The following is a 26,488-nucleotide window of genomic DNA, read 5'->3' on the forward strand; positions in this document are numbered from 1 at the left end:
CTCAGCCAGTGAGCTTCCACCTCACGCACCCATTCCTCAACATTTAGAGATGTCATTTCTACCAGCTCCACCTCGGACTATTTTCTTTTGTTGCTTAGAGCCTCCAACGTCTGTGGGAGGTGAGACTGTACTGTGTGATTTTAAGAAAGTTTATGATGAAATGGATCCTAATATTAGACAAGATTTGAAGACAAAGGAGTAAGATATGTAGAATAGAATTATACACTACTCTGTCTTAGACTCTTTGTAATAACTTCATATTCTATTGTTTTAATAGCCTAAGATCCTCATACTCATTCCTTCAGACTCATGTGCACTTTGTAGACTCATTTTCTATATTTTCATAATTCCAGGTGACCTGTATTCGTAACTACATTGGCAAAAAGACCCTATTAACAGATTCCTACAATGCTCAAAGGATGGCAAGATGTATTTGATACTGATGATAAGGAGATATTGAACAGGAGTGTCGAAAAACTGAAGTGGAATACCAATGGAAAAAGAATAATGGACTCCGACTTATGACAACTGAGGCTGCTGTTGAAGAACATCCTGATACTGGGGATAAGATCTGGTTTAAATCATACTAGTGTGAGTAATGGTAGATATCCATATGTAATATGGTAATGTGTGGATGTATCCAAATTTATTAATAACTGACTTCAACAGTATTTTTTTTTACTACTACTTTTTTTCTTAGACGTTTCACTGGTCAATGATACCTGACGAATATTATCGTATCTACAAACGAACAGGGTGGATACGATATTACCTCTTATCATGGGTGGCATGGCTAGCCAAATTGATACTGCTTTACTTCCTTGGACCAATGAATGTTGGGTTTCATACTAAATTTGGAGATGGGAGTGAGATCCCAGAGAGATATCAGCGTCATTTAAGAGATATTTTGTGGAAGAATATGGTCTTTAATCGCTGGGAGTTAGGAGACCTTGTGATGATTGATAAACTTTCGTATATCACATGGACGCCAGGTACCAGAATTATCTGTTTAATTCATCCATCTTTTGATCTATCCATCCATTCTCCCTTCTTAGTGATCTATATTCTGTCCCTTTGTCCATTCATCTATATCTATTCATCCATTCAACTAACCATTATCAGTTCATTTGTCTATCACCTATTTTTCATCTTTTAGCCATTTAGTGGCAAAAGAAAAGTGGTTGTTGCTTGGTCACGTCCTACTCCTAAACCAAGTGTTCAAAAGAGAAAATCAATACAAACTAAAACTATTAATGTCCAATAAATATATTGTCATATTATATCATGTACTATAGTAATAGTTAGTGAGTGCAGAATTACCTAAATCATTGAATTATGAAATTATATCTTTTCCCAGATCACCTAGTTAATCTATCAGAGTTGGTCAATACTTATTCTTATCTAAGAATAGATCGTTTTGTCTCTGACATCTAGATGCTTATTGCTCAATTATGTCATCACACATATGGCCTCTTCCTTCACATGTATTAAATGTCTGCATGGGACCCGGAGGCAACAAGAAGTGACTAAAGACGGGAATATTTCTCTGGGAATATTGCCACAGGAATTAGTATATTATATATTCATGACAACTTTTGATCAATCAATGGGTGGAGAAATAATTCTAATATGCAAAATTCAACTATATTATCATTTCTCATTTTTGCTTGACTTTATCTTAATGCAACTCGAGCAAATCCATGCAGTAGTTGGTGGAATGTCCCATAATCACTGCTGGACTAAAAAAAATATATATAATACTTTTTAGACTATACAATAAAGTCTAACTTTATTATAACAGGGTTAAATATTAATTGCCATATTGCTATATACTTCCAGAGACGTGATAAGGGTGATATCATTACATTCAGTGAGAGTGGTGATTGAAGTAATCTTAAATGTCTACACAACAGCAAAGTCAAGCAACAAAGGAAAAAGATATGACAAGTGGTAAGAACCAAAGAACAGTACCTATGATATTTTAAAGTTTAGAGTTTAATTAACTGTCCATATCTCATCCTAGTACTCTACTTTCTTAGCTAGTAATTAGTTAATATAGTATCATAGATTTTATTAAGATAACTTATAATGAGTGTTGTAAATTAAACAACACTTGTACAAACTATCTTAAATTTCACTGAATAACTATGACAAAATGTAATTGCAGTGAAAATTAAATTTATAGTATATATATATTATTGTGATGATTATTATTATTATTATTATTATTATTATTATTATTATTATTATTATTATTATTATTATTATTATTATTATTATTATTATTTATTATTATTATTATTATTATTATTATTATTATTATTATAGGTAGATTGGATAAGATCATTCACACAAAACTTGTTGATCCTAATGATGTAGATTTACAGCTGGTTCCTATCTGTTCTAAGTGGCATCAATTTGGCAGTGCTTTTAAATTACCCTTTGATTTTTTAGTGGAATTAGAAGAAAGCAATTATTCAAATAAAAGGCGACTGACGAAAGTCATTAATAAATGGCATCAAAAAGACTCTGAAGATAACGTTTTCGTAACTGGGATACAGTTCTGAAATTGTGAAGGACCTTTGATTGATAATTTGAAACATGCAATGGAAATATATGAGTGGCTAGGTAAAGAGGAACAACTTGCTAGGTATGAGAAAGAACCAGATAAATATCAATATGATATTCCACCAGATCATACATAATATTGTCAAACTCTGAACACTTTACATGCTGGATACATAAAATAGCAAACCATTCCACTTTAATGAGCTAATTTAGATCTTTTATTGTTATTTTGCACATATGAAATAATATTTTCTCTTTTGTACATGATACATTAGTTTTGTTTTGCAAATAAAACAGTCTAGTTTTGTCTAAGCACTTCCTGGTAGAGACTTCTAATTGATATTGTATGAAACTACTTCCCCTTTGCTCTTTGCTTAGAATGTAAAGTTGTAAGGAACTGGTACAATGTAACATGTCACCTCATTGTATGCATAGTAGCTATAATCATTATTGTACATACCTACAACCAATGTCCCATATGAATTCTATTTAAACAAATTGAAAATTGGAATCATGGAATTATGAAATTATATATTTTCCCAGACTACCTACCTAGTTAATCTATCAGAGCTCAGAGCTGGTCAATACTTATTTTATCTAATAAATAGATCATTTTGTCTCTGGCGTCTAGATGCCTATTGCTTAATCAGATACTATGACATCATGTGACTTCATGATGACATAGTATCTGATTATCTGATCTCTCATGCAGACAATTCATTATCAAATGAATTGTCTGCATGAGAGACAATAAGAAGTGACTAAAGACGGGAATGTTTCCATAAGAATATTGTCACAGGAATTGGTAATTATATATTCATGACAACTTAGATCAATCAATGGGTGGAGAAAATAATTTGAATGTGGAAAACTAATTATTATAATTAGTGTCAACTATTATAATCATTCCTTTATTTTGTTTGACTTTATCTTAATGTAACTCGAGCAAATTCACGCAGCAGTTGGTTGGAATATCCACATCATCACTGCTGGACTAAAATAAAATTATAACACTTTTCAGATTAAATAACACATGCCTAACTTTATGATAATAGGGTTAAATAATTATTGGTGTTCACACAGGGTTCATCCCATGAGATCAACTCTCACATAATCAACTCTTTTGATCAATCCCAGAGATCAACTCCTTTTGAACAATTAGTAAATAGTGTCATACTCTTTGAACAATTATCACACTTAGCTTTAACACCAGTTTCTTTGAGCAATTAACTTTAGCATATCAAAGTCTGGTCATAGCTCCACAAGTATAAAAGCTCTCAATTCCACGCGGTACAATTACTGGTGAAGGCGTGAACATTACAGTGGAGACGTGTATCATTACATTCAGTGGAGAGTGGAGATTGAAGTAATCTTGAATGTCTACACAACAGCAAAGTCAAGCAACAACAAAAGGAAAAGATATGACAAGTGGTAAGAACCAAATAAACAGCACCTGTGATATTTGAAAGTTTATGATATTTTAAACCGTAGTAATCTACTTTCTTAACTAGTAATTGTAATATTATAGATTTGATTAAGATAACTTATAAGGAGTGTTGTTGTAATAGTAAACTTTACGACTTTAATTGAAAACAATACTTGTACAAAACTATCTTAAATTTCACTGAATACTATGAAAAATGTAATTGCGTAAAAAAATTTAATATAGTGTATGTATTATTGTAATTATTTATTATTATTATTATTATTATTATTATTATTATTATTATTATTATTATTATAGGTAGATTGGATAAGATCATTCACACAAAACTTTTGATCCTAATGATGTAGATTTACAGCTGGTTCCTATCTGTTCTAAGGGCATCAATTTGGCAGTGCTTTTAAATTACCCTTTGATTTTTTAGTGGAATTAGAAGAAAGCAATTATTCAAACAAAAGGCGACTGACGAAAGTCCATTAATAAATGGCATCAAAAAGACTCTGAAGATACGTTCGTAACTGGGATACAGTTCTGAAAATTGTGAAAGGACCTTTGATTGATAATCTGAAACATGCCAATGAAATATATGAGTGGCTAGGTAAAGAGGAACAACTTGCTAGGTATGAGAAAAACAACCAGACAAATATCAATATGATATTCCACCAGATCACACATAACATTGTCAAACTCTGAACACTCAGTTACATGCTGGATACCTAAAATAGCAAACATTCCACTTTAATGAGCTAATTTAGATCTTTTATTGTTATTTTGTGAATATGAAATAATATTTCTCTTTTGTACATGATCATTATTTCAAAACAATAGAGCAGTCTAATTTTGTCCCAAACACTTCCTGGTAGAGACTTCTAACTGATATTGTTAACATGTATGAAACTACTTCCCCTTTGTTCTTTGTTTGAATGCAAAGTTATAAGGAACTAGTCGTGATGTAAGATATAGCCTCATTGTATGCACAATAGCTATAACCATAGTGTACTATATACCCTATAACTCAATGTTCCATAATGAATCCTATTTAAAACAAATTTTATAAACAAGCCACAAGGCTAACCCAAGTCTGATGACTGGGAACAACTCTCTTTGATGTCAGATATAAATGACTCATGTTTATAGTATGTATGATAATTATGGGTGTGTCTAAAGAATAAACAGAGCTATGAATATTTAATTACCTGAGTCATCTTCAGGATGTCTGTGTGTCCTTACCACTCATCTCGATGGAGAGCAGTGACACAACATGTCATTAATTGTATGAGAGGAATTGATCTCATTAGAGGATGTCTTGTAGAGTCTTCCCCGTCTTGTGTGGTATGTCCCAGTAAGTATGAAATGGATTCACATTTAGAGGGGTAGGTCCATGCTTTGAAATGTTTGAAAAAATGACAAATATCATTTAAATGGACAGTTAGGATGGATCCACATCACAAAATAGACAAATAATATTAATAGTAGATTAAGTTTAAAATGATTATTAAATAACTCTAATACAAACACAAAAAAGTGTTCTTTATACTTACAAATTTTAGTGTTTTTAATATAATGTTTTGATATGTTTCCCTTATTATTAAAATGGGTCACATATGAATACTTAGAAACAAGATTTCAAGGAGATGTGAAATTTTATCATTTACTATGTTTCTTATAATAGGTAAAGGATCAAAATGGTCTCTCCCACGTTCTCACAAATATCCTTGTCTCATGGATAAAGAATTTAATTGCATCCAAACCTCAGGACAAATATATCAAGTTAGCACACCTCTTAAGTTATGTATGATGGTTATCTACATACTGAGAGAGAAGAGGGAAAAAGAAGCTCTTATTAGTGGTCCTTTTAGTAATATATCTAGTATGTCATGGTAAGTAAGTAAATTTACAAATTAACAAAGTGTCTGTCTTATGAGGAAACTGCTCTTGTCCCAATGATAATATTTTATTATTTTAACAATAAACCTTATATTGAGAACATCTTCTATTCCTTGGAAATGTCTTTATAATAAAGACAGTTTGTTAGGCTTTTCTAATACTGTAGTATATTATTAGTATATTATTCAATCTATTATGGATAGGTTATATATTAAAGATACCAATGTGTCCACACTAGATCTAGAGGAGATAATTGGGGAATAATATAATGGTTTATACATTATATTAGACATTGTACTCCCTTGTCTCATTCAGGTAACACAGGTATTTGAGAACCTAACTATGAGGGCAGTAAAATCTCCAGACCCTCAAGTTTCATACTACCAGATCCAGAAACCAGACTCTTAGGGACTAAAGTCTTCTACTTAGATATCCAAACACAACCTACTCAATACATTGGCACTTTGAATTGGTAAAAATGGTGTCCATCTCAAAGTCTCTTGTGAGAAAAATAACATTAATCAATACATCTTGGAGAAGAAAGGGAAAAAAGGACCCGAACCGGACTGGACGGAGACGGATTAAACCTGTATTTATATATTCCATATCCTGTAAAGGTGGGGGGGGGGGGGGGGCGGGGGGGGGGGGGGGGGGGGGGACTTACCAATTTGAGTGGGGGGGGGGTGGTGGGGGGGGGGGGTAAAGATAGGGTTTCGGGGGGGGGGGGGGGGGGGGGGGGGGGGGTGGGGGGGGGGGGGGGGGGGGGGGGGGGGGGGGGGGGGGGGGGGGGGGGGGGGGGGGCCTCTTTGCGGCAGCACTGCATGAGAAAGTGGAGGAAATAAAGAATAAACGCGAACAACATTTTCAAAATGTGAATTATTATTATTAGAGTGTTAATTTTCCTTACATATATTTTTAGGTTCAAAGTTATAAAAATTCAGGAAGAGAGAGCTCGTACATGGAGAAAGCAAAGAGAAATGCAACATGTGACAGCTTTAAATACTAGCTTTAGTATATTACATACAATTGTATAGTCGGCCATTTTGTATATTCCATTATGTACTTCAATGTAATATGTTATTAAGAATTTTTTTGAGTCATAGATCAAATCAATCTATTACATCAATTATCTATCCATTATATTAATAACTAGATCCATTACGTCAAGTAATATCTCCATTATTTATATCTCCAGAACAATACTTGATAGTAAAGAAGTTGCACAAAACAAATTCTCAAATAAACAAGGAAGAAGACAAAGATAGAGAAAGGTTTGTTGACTACGCCTGACAAAAATGTATTAGTGCCAACTCATCTAAACAAGTTATAACTAGTTTAACAATTAATTAGAAACATAATTAGGCAAATAAATTGCTATATTTACATGTCCAGTCATGATGAATGTTCCGTGTAATAAGTTGTTTAGTTTTTATTTAAGTTTTTATAGTTTTTCGTTATCTATAATATTGTTCACTCTAGAGGTAGATTAGGCTTGAAATGCTAATTGACTCATAGAAAGGATGTTCTCTTTTGAGGATATCAGTTATAGATAAGATGGTTGATGATTATAATTGTCATTATTACCATATTTATTTATCATCCTGGGTTCTTGTACTATAGCTTCTATTCTGGGATCTCCATTAATTCTGTATCAATGACATTTTCTGTTAAATGTACACCGTATATTTGTAGCATTTGATAAATGAGTAGAGAGAAAGAGCACTTTGAGCTGTCACAAAATTCCATAATATTTCAATCTGTTCTAAATACTACTGCCTTTGTATTTGTAGTTACCAATACTCTGTGTGGCCAAATAATTATAAATAATCATTCCGAATACCTAACATTTGTGGATTGACATCTTTGGATGGTTTCTGATAAATGTACTTGTTTATATTATGTCAGTAAAATAATGACAGTAATGCTTGATATGTAACCAGCTGGTCCAGAAAATGCGTTAATTAAAGTTATAAAATTGCTTAGAAATAGGTATTATATTAATATTATACTTAATATTTTAGAGTATAGGGACTAAATCATACAATATTAAACAAATTAGATTGATAAAGTGACACTAAACAATGATGTTTTTTAGGACCAAAGAACAAAGGTTCTACTTCGATATTAACTGACAGTCGATGTCTTCACTGTTTGGGACCTTACTCTACAGAACTTCACAATGTCAATATCAATCCTGGGTTTATAAGTAAGAAAGATGATCAAATTAATTAATGACGCATACTTTCTCTCTCTTTCTCTTTTTAGTTGACAAGAGACATAAAAAGAAAAATTCAAAGCTTGGAGTTGTTGTGGCCCGTGGTTACCGTAGCACACTTCAATTCATGAAGAACACCTCAGGGACAGGGTAGTTATAACTACTTAATATGTTCTCCATAAATGTACTTTATAAGATACACCCCACTCACTAACCACTAGTGTCCTTCATTGTAATGTACTGTGCAAACATTTCATTGTTCATTTTTATCTATTAGATGTACTATTGGTCAACATATTTGGAGACCTCACAAATCTAGTAAAGCTCATTCAAACTTAGCACTAGTGACAAGATAGCAGAGAAGATATTGTCGTCATGGCAACAAGTACTCCATAACTCTGAATAGTTATTGTAATATATATATAGCACATGTTATAATTGTGATGCCTTTTTATAAGAAATATTTGGTTACTCCCAAAACTTACCCTTGTGGTTTTTACTAAGCAAACATTTCACTTGCAAAGCTACTGACTGGTATTGAAATTGAAAAAATGTCAGATAACAACGTAACGTTTGATAAATAAAATTACACAGATGTGTATACTCCCTGTACAATATCTTTGTATATTTACACTTTTACAGATGATATAAATAAAATCATTTGTACCAAAGATGTTGATCCATATGACGTCATTGATCAACTAGCTGATATCAGTTCTAACTGGTATTCACTGGGGTGATGCTCTTAGAGTTGACTTCATGATCTAAATAGCTTACAACCAAGGAATGATTCAGATCAAGTACGACTTAGTAAAGTTATACAAATCTGGTTATAAAACTGCTGAGAAGACAAATTGGGCTGTTATACTGGAAGCTGTGAGGGACAGATCCTTAGAAATGAGAGAAAGGGGAGAGAAATACGTGGAATGGTTGTCTAAAGACCCTCAATTTACTAAGTATATGGAGAAACCAAACAAATTTAAATGTTAGTATGTAAGTGTGTGTAGTAGATATTGGAAGACTTTTGAAAATAAAGTTTTTGTTAATTGGTTTTTAATTTCTATCCAAAATTTCAATAATTAACTAATTATATAAATGAAATTATAGCATTATTTACATGTTTACATGAACTTAGTTTTTATTATAACATTATTATAATCTATTATTAAAATACGATTTAAAAACCTTTTGTTTGTATGATATTGTCCACATGAATCCATCAAGTGAGCAGGGTCAGTTGTCTTAGAGGTAGTAAGTACACTTCATTATGTGGTTACTCACTCAACTATTGACTGAAATACACATTATGTCAATGTCAACAGTTTTCCCGAGAACCATTTGAACTACATATATCTGTCCATTTGATATGTGTAATAATTGTATTAGAGAGATGCTCAAATGTATCATATAAGAACATATCAAGACATGCTTTTAAATCAGATCAATGTATAAGCTTCGTCCCCATCTACCTACACTCGTGTATAGGTCTGGAATGAGGACTAATCCAGCGTACTGATCTTTGACACCTTTCATTCAACACAGATACACATTAACTGGGCAGTTATTCTTTCTTTTGGAGCATATTAAAATATCTTTTTAGTTGTACTATTGTACTCGTAGGTGTGTCAACTATATAATTTATTAATGATAAGGTATTTAATTTTAAGGGACTCATTGTAGCCCACACCCTACAACAGAGTTTGGGCCCTGATTTTGTTTACTCCTACAGACCGAGGCAATAAAACGAGGTTTTCTGAAGAAATGTCACGTAAGTTATCGTTTACATATATTAGGGTACTGTAGTGTTGTATGATATCCAGAATTCGTGGTCCTGTCTGTGCCTCGCGTTTATTTAACTTGTAGGCGATAGCAACCCTTTTGTTTACGTGTTTAGATTTGGGATAGGGGGCCTTCTTGTAAAAGGCAAGCATATCTTTGGACTACATTTTTTACGTCGCCCTATTGAAAGTGGAGTGGAAAAGTCTGCTTGCTAGACTAGTACTATAATATACACGGGTGTTTATTAAGTATGTACCAATCAGTTATACTAACTTTATAGTATCACTATTCATAGGATGCTGAAAACATCACCTGACTTAACTTCAATTATAGTCTACATTACCATAGATACTCAACCTGTGCTATAACAACACTAAAATGACAAAATTAATATTTTTTATAAATTTTAAAAATATGCTAACAAATTTTCCCAATTTATGATAATTGATTTAATAATTCTATGGACACTGTATATCAGTATATTAGTATATTAGTGTGTTAAATTGTGGTAGGGACATATGAAAAGTGATAATGTTTTCAGCTAAAACTTTCATACTTTGACCATATATGGATGGTGCTAATACCTCTAAATTTTTTTTTTTGTGGTATAATTATTTTTACTACAAATCAATTAGTAACCAGGAAGTGTATATACAGAGAAGATCCTTAAGCATGCTATTTTAAAGCAGTATACTGTTAGTTTTAACATAGCATATTATGTTAGAATGATACTCTATTGCAGTTTATATGAGTGATTATTGAAAATACTTTAGTCAAAGGAAAAATGTCTTAGAGTGCCAGTTTTACGGACACCATACTTAAATGTGAAATTAATAATAAATAATAAATAATAATAATACTAATAATAATAATAATAACTAATAATACAATAATGTAAATTTTGAGTTTTGTTTTATCCTTTTCACCTACGGATTTTGAGAATATGATCAATGTTTGAACCTTATAATCTTATTAAGTTTCTTTTGGAATAAACTTTCACGACTTTTTTTTTTTTTAGAGTGAAGAGTTTCTTTTAGGATCTTTGTTTCTTTCGGCACTTTTTCTTGGGGCTGGCTTCTTAGTATAATGTTGAATCTGAAATACAAAGTATTTTTATTCCTTAATGACAATGTTTGAGTAGAACTGAGACATCACTTAAACTGTAAACAGATGTGCATTAATTAGGATTGTCAAGTTCTCTTTTGACTTTTGAGATGTGTTGAGCTGGAAGGGGTGGGACATATAACCTATGAGAGGAAGTGATTTCCGGCCATACCCAGAAGTAATCCCAAGAAGTCACTTCCTCTTTAAAGGTATGTATTGAACTCCCAATGAAGTACAATCTTCTCTTTTTACAATGTATAGATTCAAGGGACATTGTGTTACTTTGAAAACACTTCATAATCTCGTTAACTATTAAAATTATATAATTATTTTTTATACAGATAATATACGTGATATCATTTATACAAAGGAAGTTGATCATAATGATGTGAACTGATCAAACTAGTGGGACTTAGTGCCAAGTGGTTACACTATCAGGTAAAGCTTCAGGGGTGGATGACAATGAAACGAGACTCTTTAGAAACAAGGCAATAATACTAACAATGTCAAGGCTTCAGAAAGTTGTCTCGGCTGGGCATAATGATACTAACAAGTACGCAATGGGATACAGTCTTGAAAGTTGTGGAAGGACGTTTTGGTTAGGAATTTGAAAGTAGATGGTGAAATACGTGATGGCTTGCACAAGATCCTCATTTACTAGATATAAGAAGAAAACCAGAATAAATACCCTCGTCCATAGTGCAGTGATAAAAGATGACATGTCCAGATTGCTAAATACTTTTGAGTGCTGACTAACTGTTATAGTAAACTATTTGTAATTATTTAGGTCCTCCCTTTTTGTTTTTATTTTAGAAAATGTTTGTAGTGTGTTTTATTTAAAAGTTATTAATAACAAGGTGGTAAGCTCTTCATTTTGACATATCTTTTGTGTAGGACAAATTAAATGCTTTTATTATATCTTATTAAGTACTTTAATTAGTTGTTGTTCAAATCATAATAGAAAGAACATGAGAGAGATATGATTTACCAAACAATTAAAGTAAACAATAAGAAATAATGATAAAAGTATTTTTTTCAAAACTTTATATTGTTGTATGTTGTTAATGTTGTACACAACAGTCTAGTTTGGGTCCCAAGACACCATCCACAAGTGCGAGATGGATGTCTAGTTTCTATACTAAGAAGCATTGTGTTAATTTTTGAACAGATTTTAAAATCTTTTACTAATTCATTAATTATAAAGCCATGGATAACATTTCTTTTAGCAGAGTATTTATAATAGCCCAAAAGTAACAAGAAACCTGACATTTTGTCCATCTATTCTGCTAAAAAGAAAACGTTTTTTTAAAAATTGTATGTCATACATGATTTTCTAGCAGAAATTGTAGGTAAGCCTTAAATTTAAACACAATTTGTAGTGGAAAATAGGTAGTAATGAGAGCAAAGCTACTTAATTCCATGAATGCTTATTATAGATACAAATAAAATTATTTGTCCTGGATTAAAGTTCACAGCAGGTCGATTTTAATGGAGACAATTTAATAAGATTAATTTTTAAATAGCGCTTGAATGGGTTTAAAATTTCAATACATTTTCTGACAATATTCAATACTAATATTAATATATGGCGAGGCAGGACTCCATTTGGCAAATTGGCCCAACATGCACTTGATTAATAAAAGCATAGTGCATGCTACTCAATTTTTTTATTGTATATATCAGCAGTGTATAGAATACTCTCACTTTTTCTCCTACCCCTCTTAATTACAATGTGATGAGGGTCATGAACTGTCAGTCTTCACAAGAGAGTGCTTAATTTTTAGTCCCTTACATATGAGTTGCTGTAGCTTTATTTGTAAAGATAAATGTTAGAATATAGCATGATACTGCCATTGCCATTATATGGTTGATTATAAAAAAAATGTGCTTTAGTTAAAAGAAAAGGTTTAGAGTACCAGTTTATAAAACGGCCTACTTATGTATGAAATTAATACAATAATGTATGTTTTATATCTTTTTTGCTTTCACTTGTGCAGCTACATGCTGGAAGCTTTGAATCTTACCACGCTTCTCAAGACTCTCATCTTTTTAGCACAATGAGTTTCTTTTGGTGCCTTCATTGCTTTTGGGCACTTTTTTTCTTGGGGGCTGGCTTCTTCTTAGGACTTGGTGTCTTTTTCTGGGGGACTGGCTTCTTCTTAGTACTTGGTGTCTTCTTCTTGGAACCTGGCTTTGGACCTGGCTTCTTAGTGTAATGTTGAACTGAAATTTGGGCAAATCATTTTTTGCCTTTGTATTGCTTAAGGACAACGTTTGATAGAAAACTCAGACATCACTTAAATTTGTAAGAGTTATGCCGTCTTCGCCTACTCGAATATTAAACGCGTTCGCTTACGGATATCGTAATATTCTAATTAAACAAACATTGTGAATTTACAAATTACAAGTAAGCTAAAAGGGACTGAAACGATTTAAGTAATATGAAGGAATTTAGGATAAATGATGATTAAAGAGTGTACAATTAATATTAAAGTAAGCAATGATTAAAGGAATTTATAAGTTAATATTTGAGGTATGCTTGCTACATAGTCTGATAAAGAGATTACATTACTGCTAAATCTTTCTTCGAGTTTCTTAATGTATTTTTCACTGATGAAGTGGACATACACTTGCTGTTAGCTTTTGCATTAAAACCTTTGTGCGGACTTGTTCTCTCTGAAATTTAGTTTCTCTTTTTAGTGTTGTTAGTGACTCTATATATATTCTCTGTTGCCACAACAGTTTGTTAGTTGTTGTGTTGTTGTTGTTGTGTGTTGTAGTTGTTTGTTGTTGAACCTGTATTATTATAATAAAATGTCAAGTAAGCACATCTGGACAATACCAATTGTAAACATATGTGTATTAATTAAAATCAAATGATAAACTATCAAGTTCTCTCATTTGACCATAAACCTGTGTGAGGCTGGAAGGGGTGGGGCAAAGCGTTCATAAAAGGAAGTGATTTTCTGGGCAAGTAAATCTGGATTCATTTCCTCTTCAAAGGTATAGATATAAACTTCTCATGAAGTGCAGTATTTCTTACTGACACTGCCTCATTTAAAATGCATATACCTTCAAGGTACGTTGTGACATATAAACACTTCTATCTCAACAATTTTATATATAATTATTTTTTATACAGATAATATACGTGATATCATTTTATACAAAGCTAGTTGATCATAATGATGTGGCTGATCAACTAAGTGGACTTAGTTTCAAGTGGTACACAATAGAAACTCTTTCAGAGTGGATGACAATGAACTAGACTCTTTAGAAACAAGCAACAGAAGAACATTCAAAGGCTCCAAAGGGTGTCAGGTTTATGGCATGATGATACTAAGAATACCCGTACTGGGATGGCAGTTTTGAAAGTTGTGGAAGGACATTTTGTTAAGAATTTGAAAGTAAGCTGGTGAAATACGTGAATGGCTTGCTCAAGATCCTCAATTCACTAGATATAAGAACCAACCAGATGTTACCTCGTCCATAGTGCATTGATAAAAGACGACATGTCCAGATTGGCTAAATACTTTTGAGTGCTGACTAACTGTTATAGTAAAATATTTGTAATTTTTTAGATCCTCCATTTTTTTTTTTTGTTTTAGAAAATTTATTTGTAGTTGATGTTTTTATTAGAAGCTTCTATACTTAAGAAAGCATTTTGTGTTACATTTCCATTTTTTTGAACAGATTTAATCTTTACTAATTCATTAATTATAAATCCATGGATAACATTTCTTTTAGCAGAGTATTATAATAGCCAAAAGTAACAAGAAACCTGATTTTTGTCATCTATTCTGTAAAAAAGAAAACGTTTTTTTTAAAAATTGTCCTGAACTACGTCATCCATGATTCTAGCAGAATTATGCAGATAAGCTTAAATTAAAATACAAATTTGTAGTGGAAAATAGGTAGTAATTGAGAGCAAGATACTTAACTCCATTGAATGATATTATAGATACAAATGAAAATTAATAGTCCTGAATTGTACTTAGAGCAAGTTAATTTTTCAAGGTTAAAATTTAATAATTCAAATAGCGCTTGATGGGTTAAAATTCATAACTAATTTATTTTGTTAATTTTATAAATATTAGTCTAATATTAATATTAATATTAATATTAATGTATGGCAGACTTTATTTGGCAAATTGGCTCAAAATCATAAAATCATTTGATTAAATAAAGTGTGCTCAAAATTTTTTCTCTGTATCAGAATACTCTAGACCTTTCTACTTTTTCTCTACCCCCTCTTAATAAAGTGATGAGGTCATAACTATTAGTCTTTACAAGAGAGGACTGAATTTTTTTAGCCCTACATGTGAGTATGCTGTTAGTTTTATTGTAAACATAAATGTTAGAATATAGATGAAAAATGATACTTCATTGCAATTATATGATTGATTAAAATTTACTTTAGTTAAAGAAAATGTTTAGAGTACCGTTATAGAACAACATACTTATATTTATATGTGAAATTAATACAATAATGTATGTTTATGAGTTTTCTTCTTTTCATTTTCACTTGTGCACCTACAATGCTGGAAGTTTTGGAAGCTTCGGAAGCTTGGAAGCTTCGGAAGCTTGGAAGCTTTGGAAGCTTCGGAAGCTTTGGAATCTTTATCACGCTTCATCAAGACTCTCATCTTTTTAGCACGATGAGTTTCTTTTGGGGCCTTCATTGCTTTGGGCACTTTTTTCTTGGGGCTTGGCTTCTTCTTAGGACCTGGTGTCTTCTCTTGGGGTCCTGGCTTCTTCTTAGGACCTGATGTCTTCTTCTTGGAGCCTGGTTTGGGACTGGCTTCTTAGTGTAATGTTGAACCTGAAATTTGGGCAAACCATTTTTGCCTTTGTATTGCTTAAGGACAACGTTTGAGTAGAACTCAGACATCACTTAAATTTGTAAGAGTTATGCCGTCTTCGCCTACTCGAATATTAAACGGTTCGCCTACGGATATCGTAATATTCTAATTAAACAAACATTTTGAATTTACAAATTACAAGTATAAGCTACTGAAACGAAAGGGACTGAAACAATTTAAATAATAATGGAGGAGGTTAGGATAAATGATGATTAAAGAGTGTACAATTTAATGTTTAAAGTAAGCAGTGATTAAATAATTATAAGTTTAATATATTGAGTATGTCTGCTACATAGTCTGATAAAGAGATGACATTACTGTTAAATCTTTGAGTTTGAGTTAATGTATTTTCATTTTATATAACAACTATATATTTAGAAACACCTTTTCCATCATTTTTTTAATCATTTAATACACAACTAACTTAAAAAACCCATTACTACTAATATTATTTTTTGCAGATTTTGTGAATTTTTCTGCTACAATATATATATTTGACAGAAAAAAGCAAAATGGAAATTTTACAGTTAAATTGAAAGGTGTTAAAACTATATGTAAATATCTCGTTAATCAAAAACTCAAGTTTAAGAAAATCCGAAAGTGTCACTTTTATTAGCGTCATATATGCTCTGGTTTTATTCTTGTTTTGTGCGTGTATTCGATGTCTATGGATCTTCTAACTAGTCAGTTTGTTCTAATATGCTAAAGAACACAACAACATGCGTCATCTTTCAATACATAACTGAATGGCTGAACTGTATGACTTGATACCAAGTTCTAGAACACTAAAAGTAGGAGCACCTCATTCAGGATTTATCATTAAGTAAAAAGACCTACTTCAAAGTCATTGGCTTAAAACCATGTAGTTATATAATTCCTTAATGCTATTTATGTTTGAATATTTCTATACTAAAATCAGTTATAAGTCCCAAATGTTTCATTTAACAAGATTTAGTAACAAATTAAATGAGTGGTTCAATTAATTTATATTGAAATTCTTGTAAACATTATATAATGTATTATTATAAACAAAATATGTTGACAACATGTTGATCAATAGAAGTGAGCTTGATTTTTTAAACACTGTGAGAAATTTTTATCTCGAATCTGTTTACTTCACACTACCAGGTATAAATTAAATATTAATTTCTGTGGACAATTCTGGTTATATCCATGCATATTGATCTACCACGCACACTTTTATTCAAAGGAAATTATATTAATTCAGATAATAATATGGAGCAATCAGTTGAAGTAAAAATGGGGTCTCCTTTCTGAACTTCCTCATCATGACCTAACTAGCAGTAATAATTTACAATAAATTGTGAATTATCCCTAGAGGAGATATTGCTGTCAGAATGACCATTGAATGCATATAGATTAATACTGTTTGGACAATGTTTCAGATCTACATATATACACATGCTACCTAGTAGAATATATTCAGTTTCTTATGTTTTTTATAGACCCATATACATAATATCATATATAAAACCCCCTACATATCAAGTATATGCATTAAGAAATGAAATACAGCACTCCTTACTGTTAACTTACCACTATCTGTTACAGAGCATAAAGAGATCATTTATTTCACTGTAAAACTAATATGTTATTTTAACAACTAAATGTTATCATAATATTTATATTCAAACAAAAGTAAAGCGAAGTAAAAAGGTAGTGGATCTTTTACTAGTACTATATGCAATAGTGAATGTACCTTCCACTTTATTATATCACCTTGGGCCTGCAACTCAATAATAAATAATACTTCTTTATTATATAATACCTCAATGGTTTCTTCTGTATTCTTTGAAAGGATGATGGATTTTGAAGATACTGCTTGTACACTTTACTAGGATCACAATCAACAGCTGCATCTTCATCAGTATTGTTTGTTACCTTGATTGTAAAAGTTCCTATGGTAGACAACACAATAATGTAATGCACATAATTGCAATGATTTACTTGACATCTTGCTTGACTTGTTTGCTAAATTTGAAGTAAACAGACTGTCTCTTTAATAGATAAAATTGAACCATGTCTCACCAGAAATAATTAATTAGGGTAAGATAAGGTCTTTATATACTGTCTACTTTTGTGGCAAAGCTCATGTGCTGCTACTCACTATCATGCCACATTAACCACTACAAAGCCTCTATCTAGCTATAATCTATCAAAAAAAAAAAAGAAAAGAAAAAAAAAAAAAAACTAATAATATATGTATTAAAAACCTCTATAATGTATATGTTTTATGGAATATCGACTTCTTGTGAAGTGTACTTTACATGGGTGGATTACTAAAGAAATGTAGAATATACGTGAATTACTTACTGTATAATTTGTGGGTATGTAAAAGTAGAACATATTGACAAATTACACAGTGAGTATTCAAGAATTCTATATTCCATAGTAATCCATCTATGTAAAGCTACAAATTATAGTTTAAAATGACATATTAATTTTTACAGTGTATTCATTATAAACATATTGCACCTCCCATCTCTTCAAAAGTCTTGAGTATAGTTTTTTATTGAAAATCACACTACATATATACTCTTTAGCAGAAGTAATCTTGGAAATTTGTGAATTATTGTCATGTGTAATTAAAAAAAGTCATGTACAATGCCAGGTACTACATAGTGAACTACGTTATATATATTATTGTACCTCCCATTTCTTGGTCATGACCAAGAATTACTATCACTATAGTTACTTTTACTCAATAATTGTAATCTTTACTATAACTGTTATCTATTACTATTATCAGATGCTCTCAATAATAATAACACACCAATATCTTATCATTTATAGTATATCTACTGTACAACTAACAAGTTCTTTTAGACCATGTGTGTATAAACAAGAGAGTGATACTCTATACCTTAAAAGGATAGGAAGTTCAACCAATAGTTCTTTTGTGGTTTGTCATATTTTTTAATGGACAACTAATTTAAAAACCAATTACTACTAAATATTATTTTTTCACACAGATTTTGTGAATTTTTTCTACTACAATGTATATATTGTTGTATTTGGCAGAAAAAAAGCAAAATGAAAAGTTTACAATTACAAAAGTTGTTACACTACAATTATTATTCTACATGTAAATTAATGTTTTTCTGTAGCAAGAGTTAAGCCTTGACAGCAATAATATCATCATCTTCAATTCAGACATTGAGCTTTGTATTTTGAGAAGATATCGGGTTTGCTCAAAGTGATCTCTGACCACATCAGAAACGTCTTTGATACCTGTCCCGAGGCTTGCCAAATTTTATACGAGTTGGCCTGTCCAATGAATTAATTATAGTACGCAGGTATAAAATATAGTTTGTCAATATTTCTTCCAGTGATCTCATCAATCAAAAACTCAAGCTTAAGAAAATTCGAAACCAAGCATCACTTTGATTTGCATTCGGAGAAGAACGTTTCCCAAAATAATCCTCCCACTTTTTTCGTCATCTTTAATACCATCTAATACTATCATCAGATCACTCTTGTCAGGTGTGGCAGACATAATTGTCCTCAATATCAATGACTTCTACATAACATTAGAGGTATATGTAACCAAGTGACTTTTAATTATTAATATTATTTACCTCAGTGTCATTGTTGAACAGGGTGGTATAGGCTCATAACTGGTTTTGTGTCTTGTAAATGGTTGGTTTTTGTGACTATATAAAAAAAAATAATAACAAAATAAGTTGTGATAAGTCCTTGTGTTATCTACATAAACATGTATTATGGATCACAGTAACAAGCTAAATGATCATAAGTAATATGTATATAATATTTAATATGAGTCAATGTACACTCGCTCGTACAAGGTACCCATCTCCACCAATTGATGTGAACGTGAGGGCCTTGTGGTTTCCTGTCACTTATTAACTTAGATGCGTTACGAATAACTCCATCTCTTGTCAGCTCGAGAATCTCATTAACTTTTTTTTAAAGATGCATATTTCTTTATATTATTACAGAGTACACCTGTCCATTTCCCGCCTTCTGATGAACTACCAAAGCGGGATCTCTCAAATTTGTTTGCATAAGCAATAATGGTGAAATCATGACTGGGCATAAAGGATGGTAGGTCAATCACAATTTTGTTGAAATTTGATCTGTTTTCACAGATATTAGAGATTCCTTTAAGCAGCAGTCAAAAAGAAAAACGCTTTCGATTTGAAGACTGTTGCCTTCATAACCAGTTGGAAGTGGCTCGGTTACATTTTCAAAAGGGATTGGCTCTTTTTGATCATGAAAACCAAAAAAAAACCTTTATTGTTGTCTTTACTAATCCGCCGATGACCAGCGTAATAGACAACAATCCAATTGATTCAATAGGATAATTATCGTTTTCGAACTGATTTGCGCTTTTCATGTTTGAAGGTGTGTATTTTAACAACCCATATCGCATAATGAGATCTCTGAGAAGTCTTTTCGACTTTCTCACATCATATGGGTCTGTCTTTGATATTGACATCAAATATGACGGCAAAACCAAACTCTTCATCTCTGTAAGTCATTATGCTTCAAACCTTCTGCAGGTGGCGATAGGGAGTAAGAAAAAACATAAAATTCTCCGTTTAACAATTGATATATATAATAATTAATCAAAAAATGTTAACGAACGTAGAATAATGTCTAAAAAATGGCGTTTGAGACTGTGGGTTAATATAGATTTGTACGATAGTGTGTGGCCTAATGTCTGTTAAGTGTACAATGTATGAGATTCATACGTTTTAGGTAGTAATGGTTAACACTTCTGATGATTAGCATTCTTCTTATAACAAAACAAATTTTAATAATCAAAAACATTATGACACATTACTGTTTGAGTCATCAATACTTATTGGTATACTCAATATGATATGATCGTAAATATATATAAGACAAGTCTGGACATTGATTATTGACGGGTTGGGAATGAAATCTAGTAAAACGCTTTTGTCAGGTTAAAAGCAGAAAAAAATATTCTCGTACACTTTGAGTGAAGATATAATTGTATGGATCACCTTAGTGTGAAGCAGCTAATGTTAACAGTGTGACAAAACCCTCTCTTAGTTATATTAATATATGATATATATATATATCTATTATAATATATATATATATATAATATGAACTATATATGTTATGAATCTGATTTGGTCACTCTAGGAATGTGGTAATACGTTAGTGGAAGCCCTAAACCAACTAGGTCTGCAAAGTAATGCTACAGTTTGTTTCACAGCAACATACTAGCAAGGCAATAAACTTTGAAGACAAGATAAGCAGACATATTTAAAACATTAATGATGTGTAAAGATGTCTAAAGCAGTTGGTGAAGGTGAAATAAGATGAAACGTCTTAAGTTAAAGCTAGGTATATAGAATGTAAAGTCGAATCAATAACAACTCTTCTTTCAAAACAAAATGTTACCAATAATATATAGGATAATAGTGAAGTATCTAAGTATGTTGAAGCAGCGGGTTGCGTCATATTTAGTTTAGAAAGAGGCAGGTTGTAGAAAAAAGCTTGGGTTTTCTGATGATCGCATAACGCATGAAAACTCGGAAGGCAGTAACAGCAACAAGCAAGAACTCTGTTTATTTTGTCCTCCAATCTCTGTTAGATATATATATATATATGTATATATATATATACAATAAAACTCATTTAATATTACAATTCAAGTCCAAGTGCAAAGTCCAAAGGATAACTACAGAAATTATGATATAAATGCTAAACTTTTCATAGACTGACTAGAAGTCAAAAGCCACATTTGGTCATTAAATCTACCCTATCCTTTGTGAGTGAATCTGTATATCAATGTTTTCCTAATATTATACTCTATTTATTGCGAATATGATAGTTTGTTATTATATAAGCATGATAGCTAAATATCAGTATACCAAGCAAAGTCAACATTTGCTATACACATAGTAGTATGCATTGGGTAAAAAGTAATGCCCAGTTTACATATAAATGATGGACAACTTACAATATTCTGAGTCGACTTGTTCTATAATAATAGAGAAGAAGATAAAAAAAATGCACAATAATGTAACTTGTATACAAATAAATAAAATCCGATATTTATACTTACGTACAGCCATACTGGGAGACGATTAAGGCGCAATTAGAACAAGAGCAGCAAATATTATAGACAAATTGATATTCGTCGTCCTAAATGTCTTCAGCATCTACCGTAAATACTCTTAGTGTCGTTTAATTAGAAGAAAACGGGCGGGTTTGCGGTGGTAAGTTGCTAACTATAGAGTCGTAAGACTTGACTTTCTGTTTGTCGACTGCGTATTTTATGCGTGGCTGATTGGTATTGAGTCATAAATGTATGCTATATATTAACTGTATGCTTGCACTAAACCATTATACAGGTGACTATCCAACTTTTGATTTTTGACACAAACTATAGCTAGGTATTATAACATTGGGACGCCTTCAATCTATGAATAAAGTATATGGTAATAAAATGAGAGAAAATATAATGCCATTACAAAATGTAATTTTATCACCTCATAGAGACACAATCCTATAGTGGTAAATCATTTTAACACATTAATTTATTTTTTGAATTTTATGTTCAACCCTTAGGTTTTCGAGCTTTTTATGTAGAGATGTACGGAACTGATAAACAAACATACAATGGTGTATATTACCCTTATTGTTTCCTGAGCAACCAGACAATTATAGTAACCACACATAAAAGCAAGTTTGGAGCCCATTCATAATGTTATCTAGTATTTAGACGTAATTAGTCTAGACAGGTAATGAAAAATTAATGAGGAATGGCTCAATAGTGTATAGCATGTGGACTAAATTGTATGACCTATCTTTACTTAACGAAAACTAATTAATACTTAGGAAACCATTAATTGGTATACTATTGTAATTTGTTGGTATGTTGTATGTATTTGACTTGTTTTACTACACTTTACCTTTAAATCACACAATATGGTAATTAAGTGTTTACGGGGATACTTCGTGTGTGAACCTCATGGAACCATTTGTGGCCTTAAAATGATACATTACTTTAATTTTAGCCGTTCTATATAGTTGTGATTTTACAGATACATACACAAATATCTTCTATGTTATTAGTTTTGTCAATTTGTATGGATATTGTACACATACAGCATGAACCAGAATCAGCATGTGAGTACTCTCCAGTTTTCTGAGTTAATTTATTGTTCTGCATCATAGTTACATTGTTGTAATACTTCAAGTTGATATTTACAGAAGACATTGTTATCAGATATATGACTTACTCTCCACGGTACAGTAACTACATACTAGTTGGACAGGTTGTTAATATGGTATTTAGTCAAACTAAAACTACGAGTAGTCCATGTATGAACAAAGATATAAGAAAACTTAAAAAAAGATTTTAATTCAACTTCGTGAAAATAATATTGGTATTATTGAACGTAATTTATAAGTATATAATCCAAAAGTATTACACAAGGAGGTAGCAATGTTCTTTCACTTGTTTAAGCCTACTATGTGGGGTTTATATTTTAAAAATAACAATGAACAAAAGATGAGTAGTCTTGTTTGTGTCCGTTACCAGTTTGTTACAAATGTACTTAATTAAACTTAGAATTATATTTATTATAACAAAAAATTCTCTATAACCTAACAACATTGTATTTAAAATTCAATTTTTGTTTGATAATACTTTAAATTTTTCTTAGAATTAATATAACGTGGTTCATTAGGTACTAAACATTTTGTTTTAATTGCACGTGACAAAATGTAATACGCACGAGTCCTCGTTTTCAAAGAATAACTTCCGCTACAAGACATATATATTACGTGGCGTCCTTTTCAAAAAACAATTATACTAAAGACTCGTTGAAGAGATGGCAGGTAAAAAAATAGGTTTATAAAGTATGATACTTTGTTTGTGAATTGAGTGATATTAATATGATGTATATTCATTTTTAGATATAACTAAATTCTTAGATAAAAAGTACAGTAACCAAACAAAAACCATGTCGTTGATCAGTGGGTGGATATTGATTATAAATGGCATGATAATGGGTACCGCTTTGAATCTATCTTTGGGTACCTAGAGGGAACTGCGGTAATAATCCTGGTACAGATCGTGTTCGACTCACTAGTGGTTATAAATCAATGGCATAGTAACAATAAGACACCGAAAATTCCCACTGGTCTAGTGTCGATAGAAGCTGTTGATGGAAAAATGTTAATAATATCATCGTAAAGCACAGCAAATACTGAGAATGGCTGGGCCCAAGTCCTCAATTCAATGAATATATTAATGATGATCACAATCCAAATCCAAATAAGGCCTAACCACCATAACAAGTGGTCTTTGAACTTATCTTCTACTTAATATAATATTGTTGGAACAATTTAATTTATATTTAGAAGTTTTTAGATCTTTTCGTGTAGTTTCCTGTAGTTGAAAAAAAGTTAGCCTTTCCAAGATCCATGAAAGGAGATGAATGAACTTGCAACTTCACCTATATTTGCCACATATCTCGTCCCCAGACTACTCGCAAGCGGAAGTAGGTCGAGTTGTCTGGGGAACGAGTGTTGGTATGCAGTTAGAGGATAGTGTAGAATATGAAATCATTAAATTAAGTAGGTGTGGGAAGTTGGTATTCATGGCTATTCTTCAGAAGTCTGCTGCTCTGACCTAAGCAGTAAATCCAAAGATCGTGTTATTATAAAAAAAACAAGAACAGATAACATCTTGTCTATACTCATAGTTGTAGTTGTGTGCTAAACAAGAGAAATTGGAAATGTAACCAGAGAAGAGTCACAAACAAAAACAAACTATTTTGTAAATTTTTTGTTCTCTTTGAGAGTAAATCCACAAATTTTGTCCACCTTCGTTGATTTTAAAGACAGTAGACATACTCCACGATTTTAAACACTTCAATTTAATGATTCATATTTTCCACACTACCCTCTAATTGGATACAACACCCTAGTTACATTTGTTACTGGGACAATTCGTGTGACCAGACCTACTTTCGCTTGAAAAAGTAGGTCTGGGGGCGAGACGATTTGCTACCCGCAGTCATAGGAGTATCTAGGTCTCTAATAGTACTAGGCTTATTCATTATTCATCATTATTAATTAGTAGTTATTAATAGGTTTAACAATTTTAAACCTTTACTCAACCATGTGCTGTACATTAACTTCTGGTATTGTGGGGTATATCACTACCTAAACCCTGTGGACTCTCTAGATCAACACTATCATCATTTGTATAGGTACAGTACAAGAAAGTAGAAAGAATAATTTCAAACTACTTTGTTATTAATTTACACCTAACCATTTTGATCATTTAATCCTCTAATTTCTCTGTCAATTTCTTCATTGCTGTCATTTCCACTGTCATCTTCCTCACTCTCTGGAACATTGTATGCTTTTGTGATGGACTCACCCACTACTGTTACCATTACTAGAAGCCCAAAGTCTTTAAGAAATAAACAAATTATGAATTTCATTTTGGTTAAAACAATGATTTATTTTTGAAAAAATAGTAATTCATTTTGGTCTGAGCAAGTTTACCGGGCAAAGCCCGTGCTGGCCCAGGTCTAAATACGCCTATGCCCACGTATTTTAGAACCTAATGTATTAATTTTCATGGAAGCATACACTTCCTATGGCATATAAATAGACATATATATACGAGATGTTGTACACACAGTCAACATCTGTCTACACTTATGACATTACCAATGAGAAGACATGACTAGCTTTTGTCAGTACAATATAAATAATATAAATATGTAAATAAATATATATTGATGCACTTAAACATTTAGTACTTTTAATATGTCAGGATTATATTAAGTCATTATAATTGTATATTGAGCTAGCTTTAAAAATGATGCTGGTCATTTATACCTAATGGTTTTACTCCAATAACGTACAAAAATATTTAAATCCAAATTTGACTGGTCCTTGACATAGGAATCATGTACACACAACTCTCAAACTTAGACCAAACCAGCCCAAACTTGATACACGAATGATATAATTGATCATATGATATCAATTAGATTTGTGATTTTAATTTGAAATTAAATTGATGTTAATCTACCAGATATTAATTATTTATCGACAATTATAAGAATCAAAGCAATCTTTGTTGGGTGTGAGCAATTTTATCAAGTGACTTATCAACCTCAGTAAAACTGTCATAACAGTCATGTGATACTTTTCTCCTTCAGTTATTAATATATAATATTTTAGTATAGTTTGTAAGTAAAAATCATGTAAGTCATTGATATTATAGTCACTAAAGTATTTATATGATACAGTCAATGGACATATACACATACACAACATTATTTTTTTAATTCAATCATTGTCTCAGCGTTAAGTTCAAATTAAATCAGCTTTTATCAAATTTGCTATTTAAATAGATATTATATTATTGTTATAGACATTATTATTATATTAATTTATATTATTGTTATAGACATTATTATTATATTAATTTATATTATTTTTATAGACATTATTATATATTAGTTTTATTATTTTTTTTAAAACATTATAATAATAATAATTTCACACAATACACATTATATTATATGTTTGTAATAGTTATTGTAGTATTTACAGCTATCACATAATACAGCTGGT

General features: G+C 31.4%; 1 protein-coding gene across 1 annotated transcript; it reads right to left on the reverse strand.

Moving 5' to 3' along the window:
• Positions 1 to 13,074: 13,074 nt before the first annotated feature.
• On the reverse strand, positions 13,075 to 25,293 carry LOC121392200 (histone H1-like). Its single transcript, XM_041523537.1, has 3 exons — positions 25,167 to 25,293; positions 15,535 to 15,801; positions 13,075 to 13,220 (listed from the first exon to the last, which is right to left on the reverse strand). Exons 1-3 carry the CDS (start codon positions 25,291 to 25,293, stop codon positions 13,075 to 13,077), a joined length of 540 nt encoding a protein of 179 aa, XP_041379471.1.
• Positions 25,294 to 26,488: the final 1,195 nt, after the last annotated feature.

Source organism: Gigantopelta aegis, unplaced genomic scaffold, assembly GCF_016097555.1.
Source record: "Gigantopelta aegis isolate Gae_Host unplaced genomic scaffold, Gae_host_genome ctg3516_pilon_pilon, whole genome shotgun sequence".
Classification (NCBI taxonomy): Eukaryota; Metazoa; Mollusca; class Gastropoda; order Neomphalida; family Peltospiridae; genus Gigantopelta; species Gigantopelta aegis.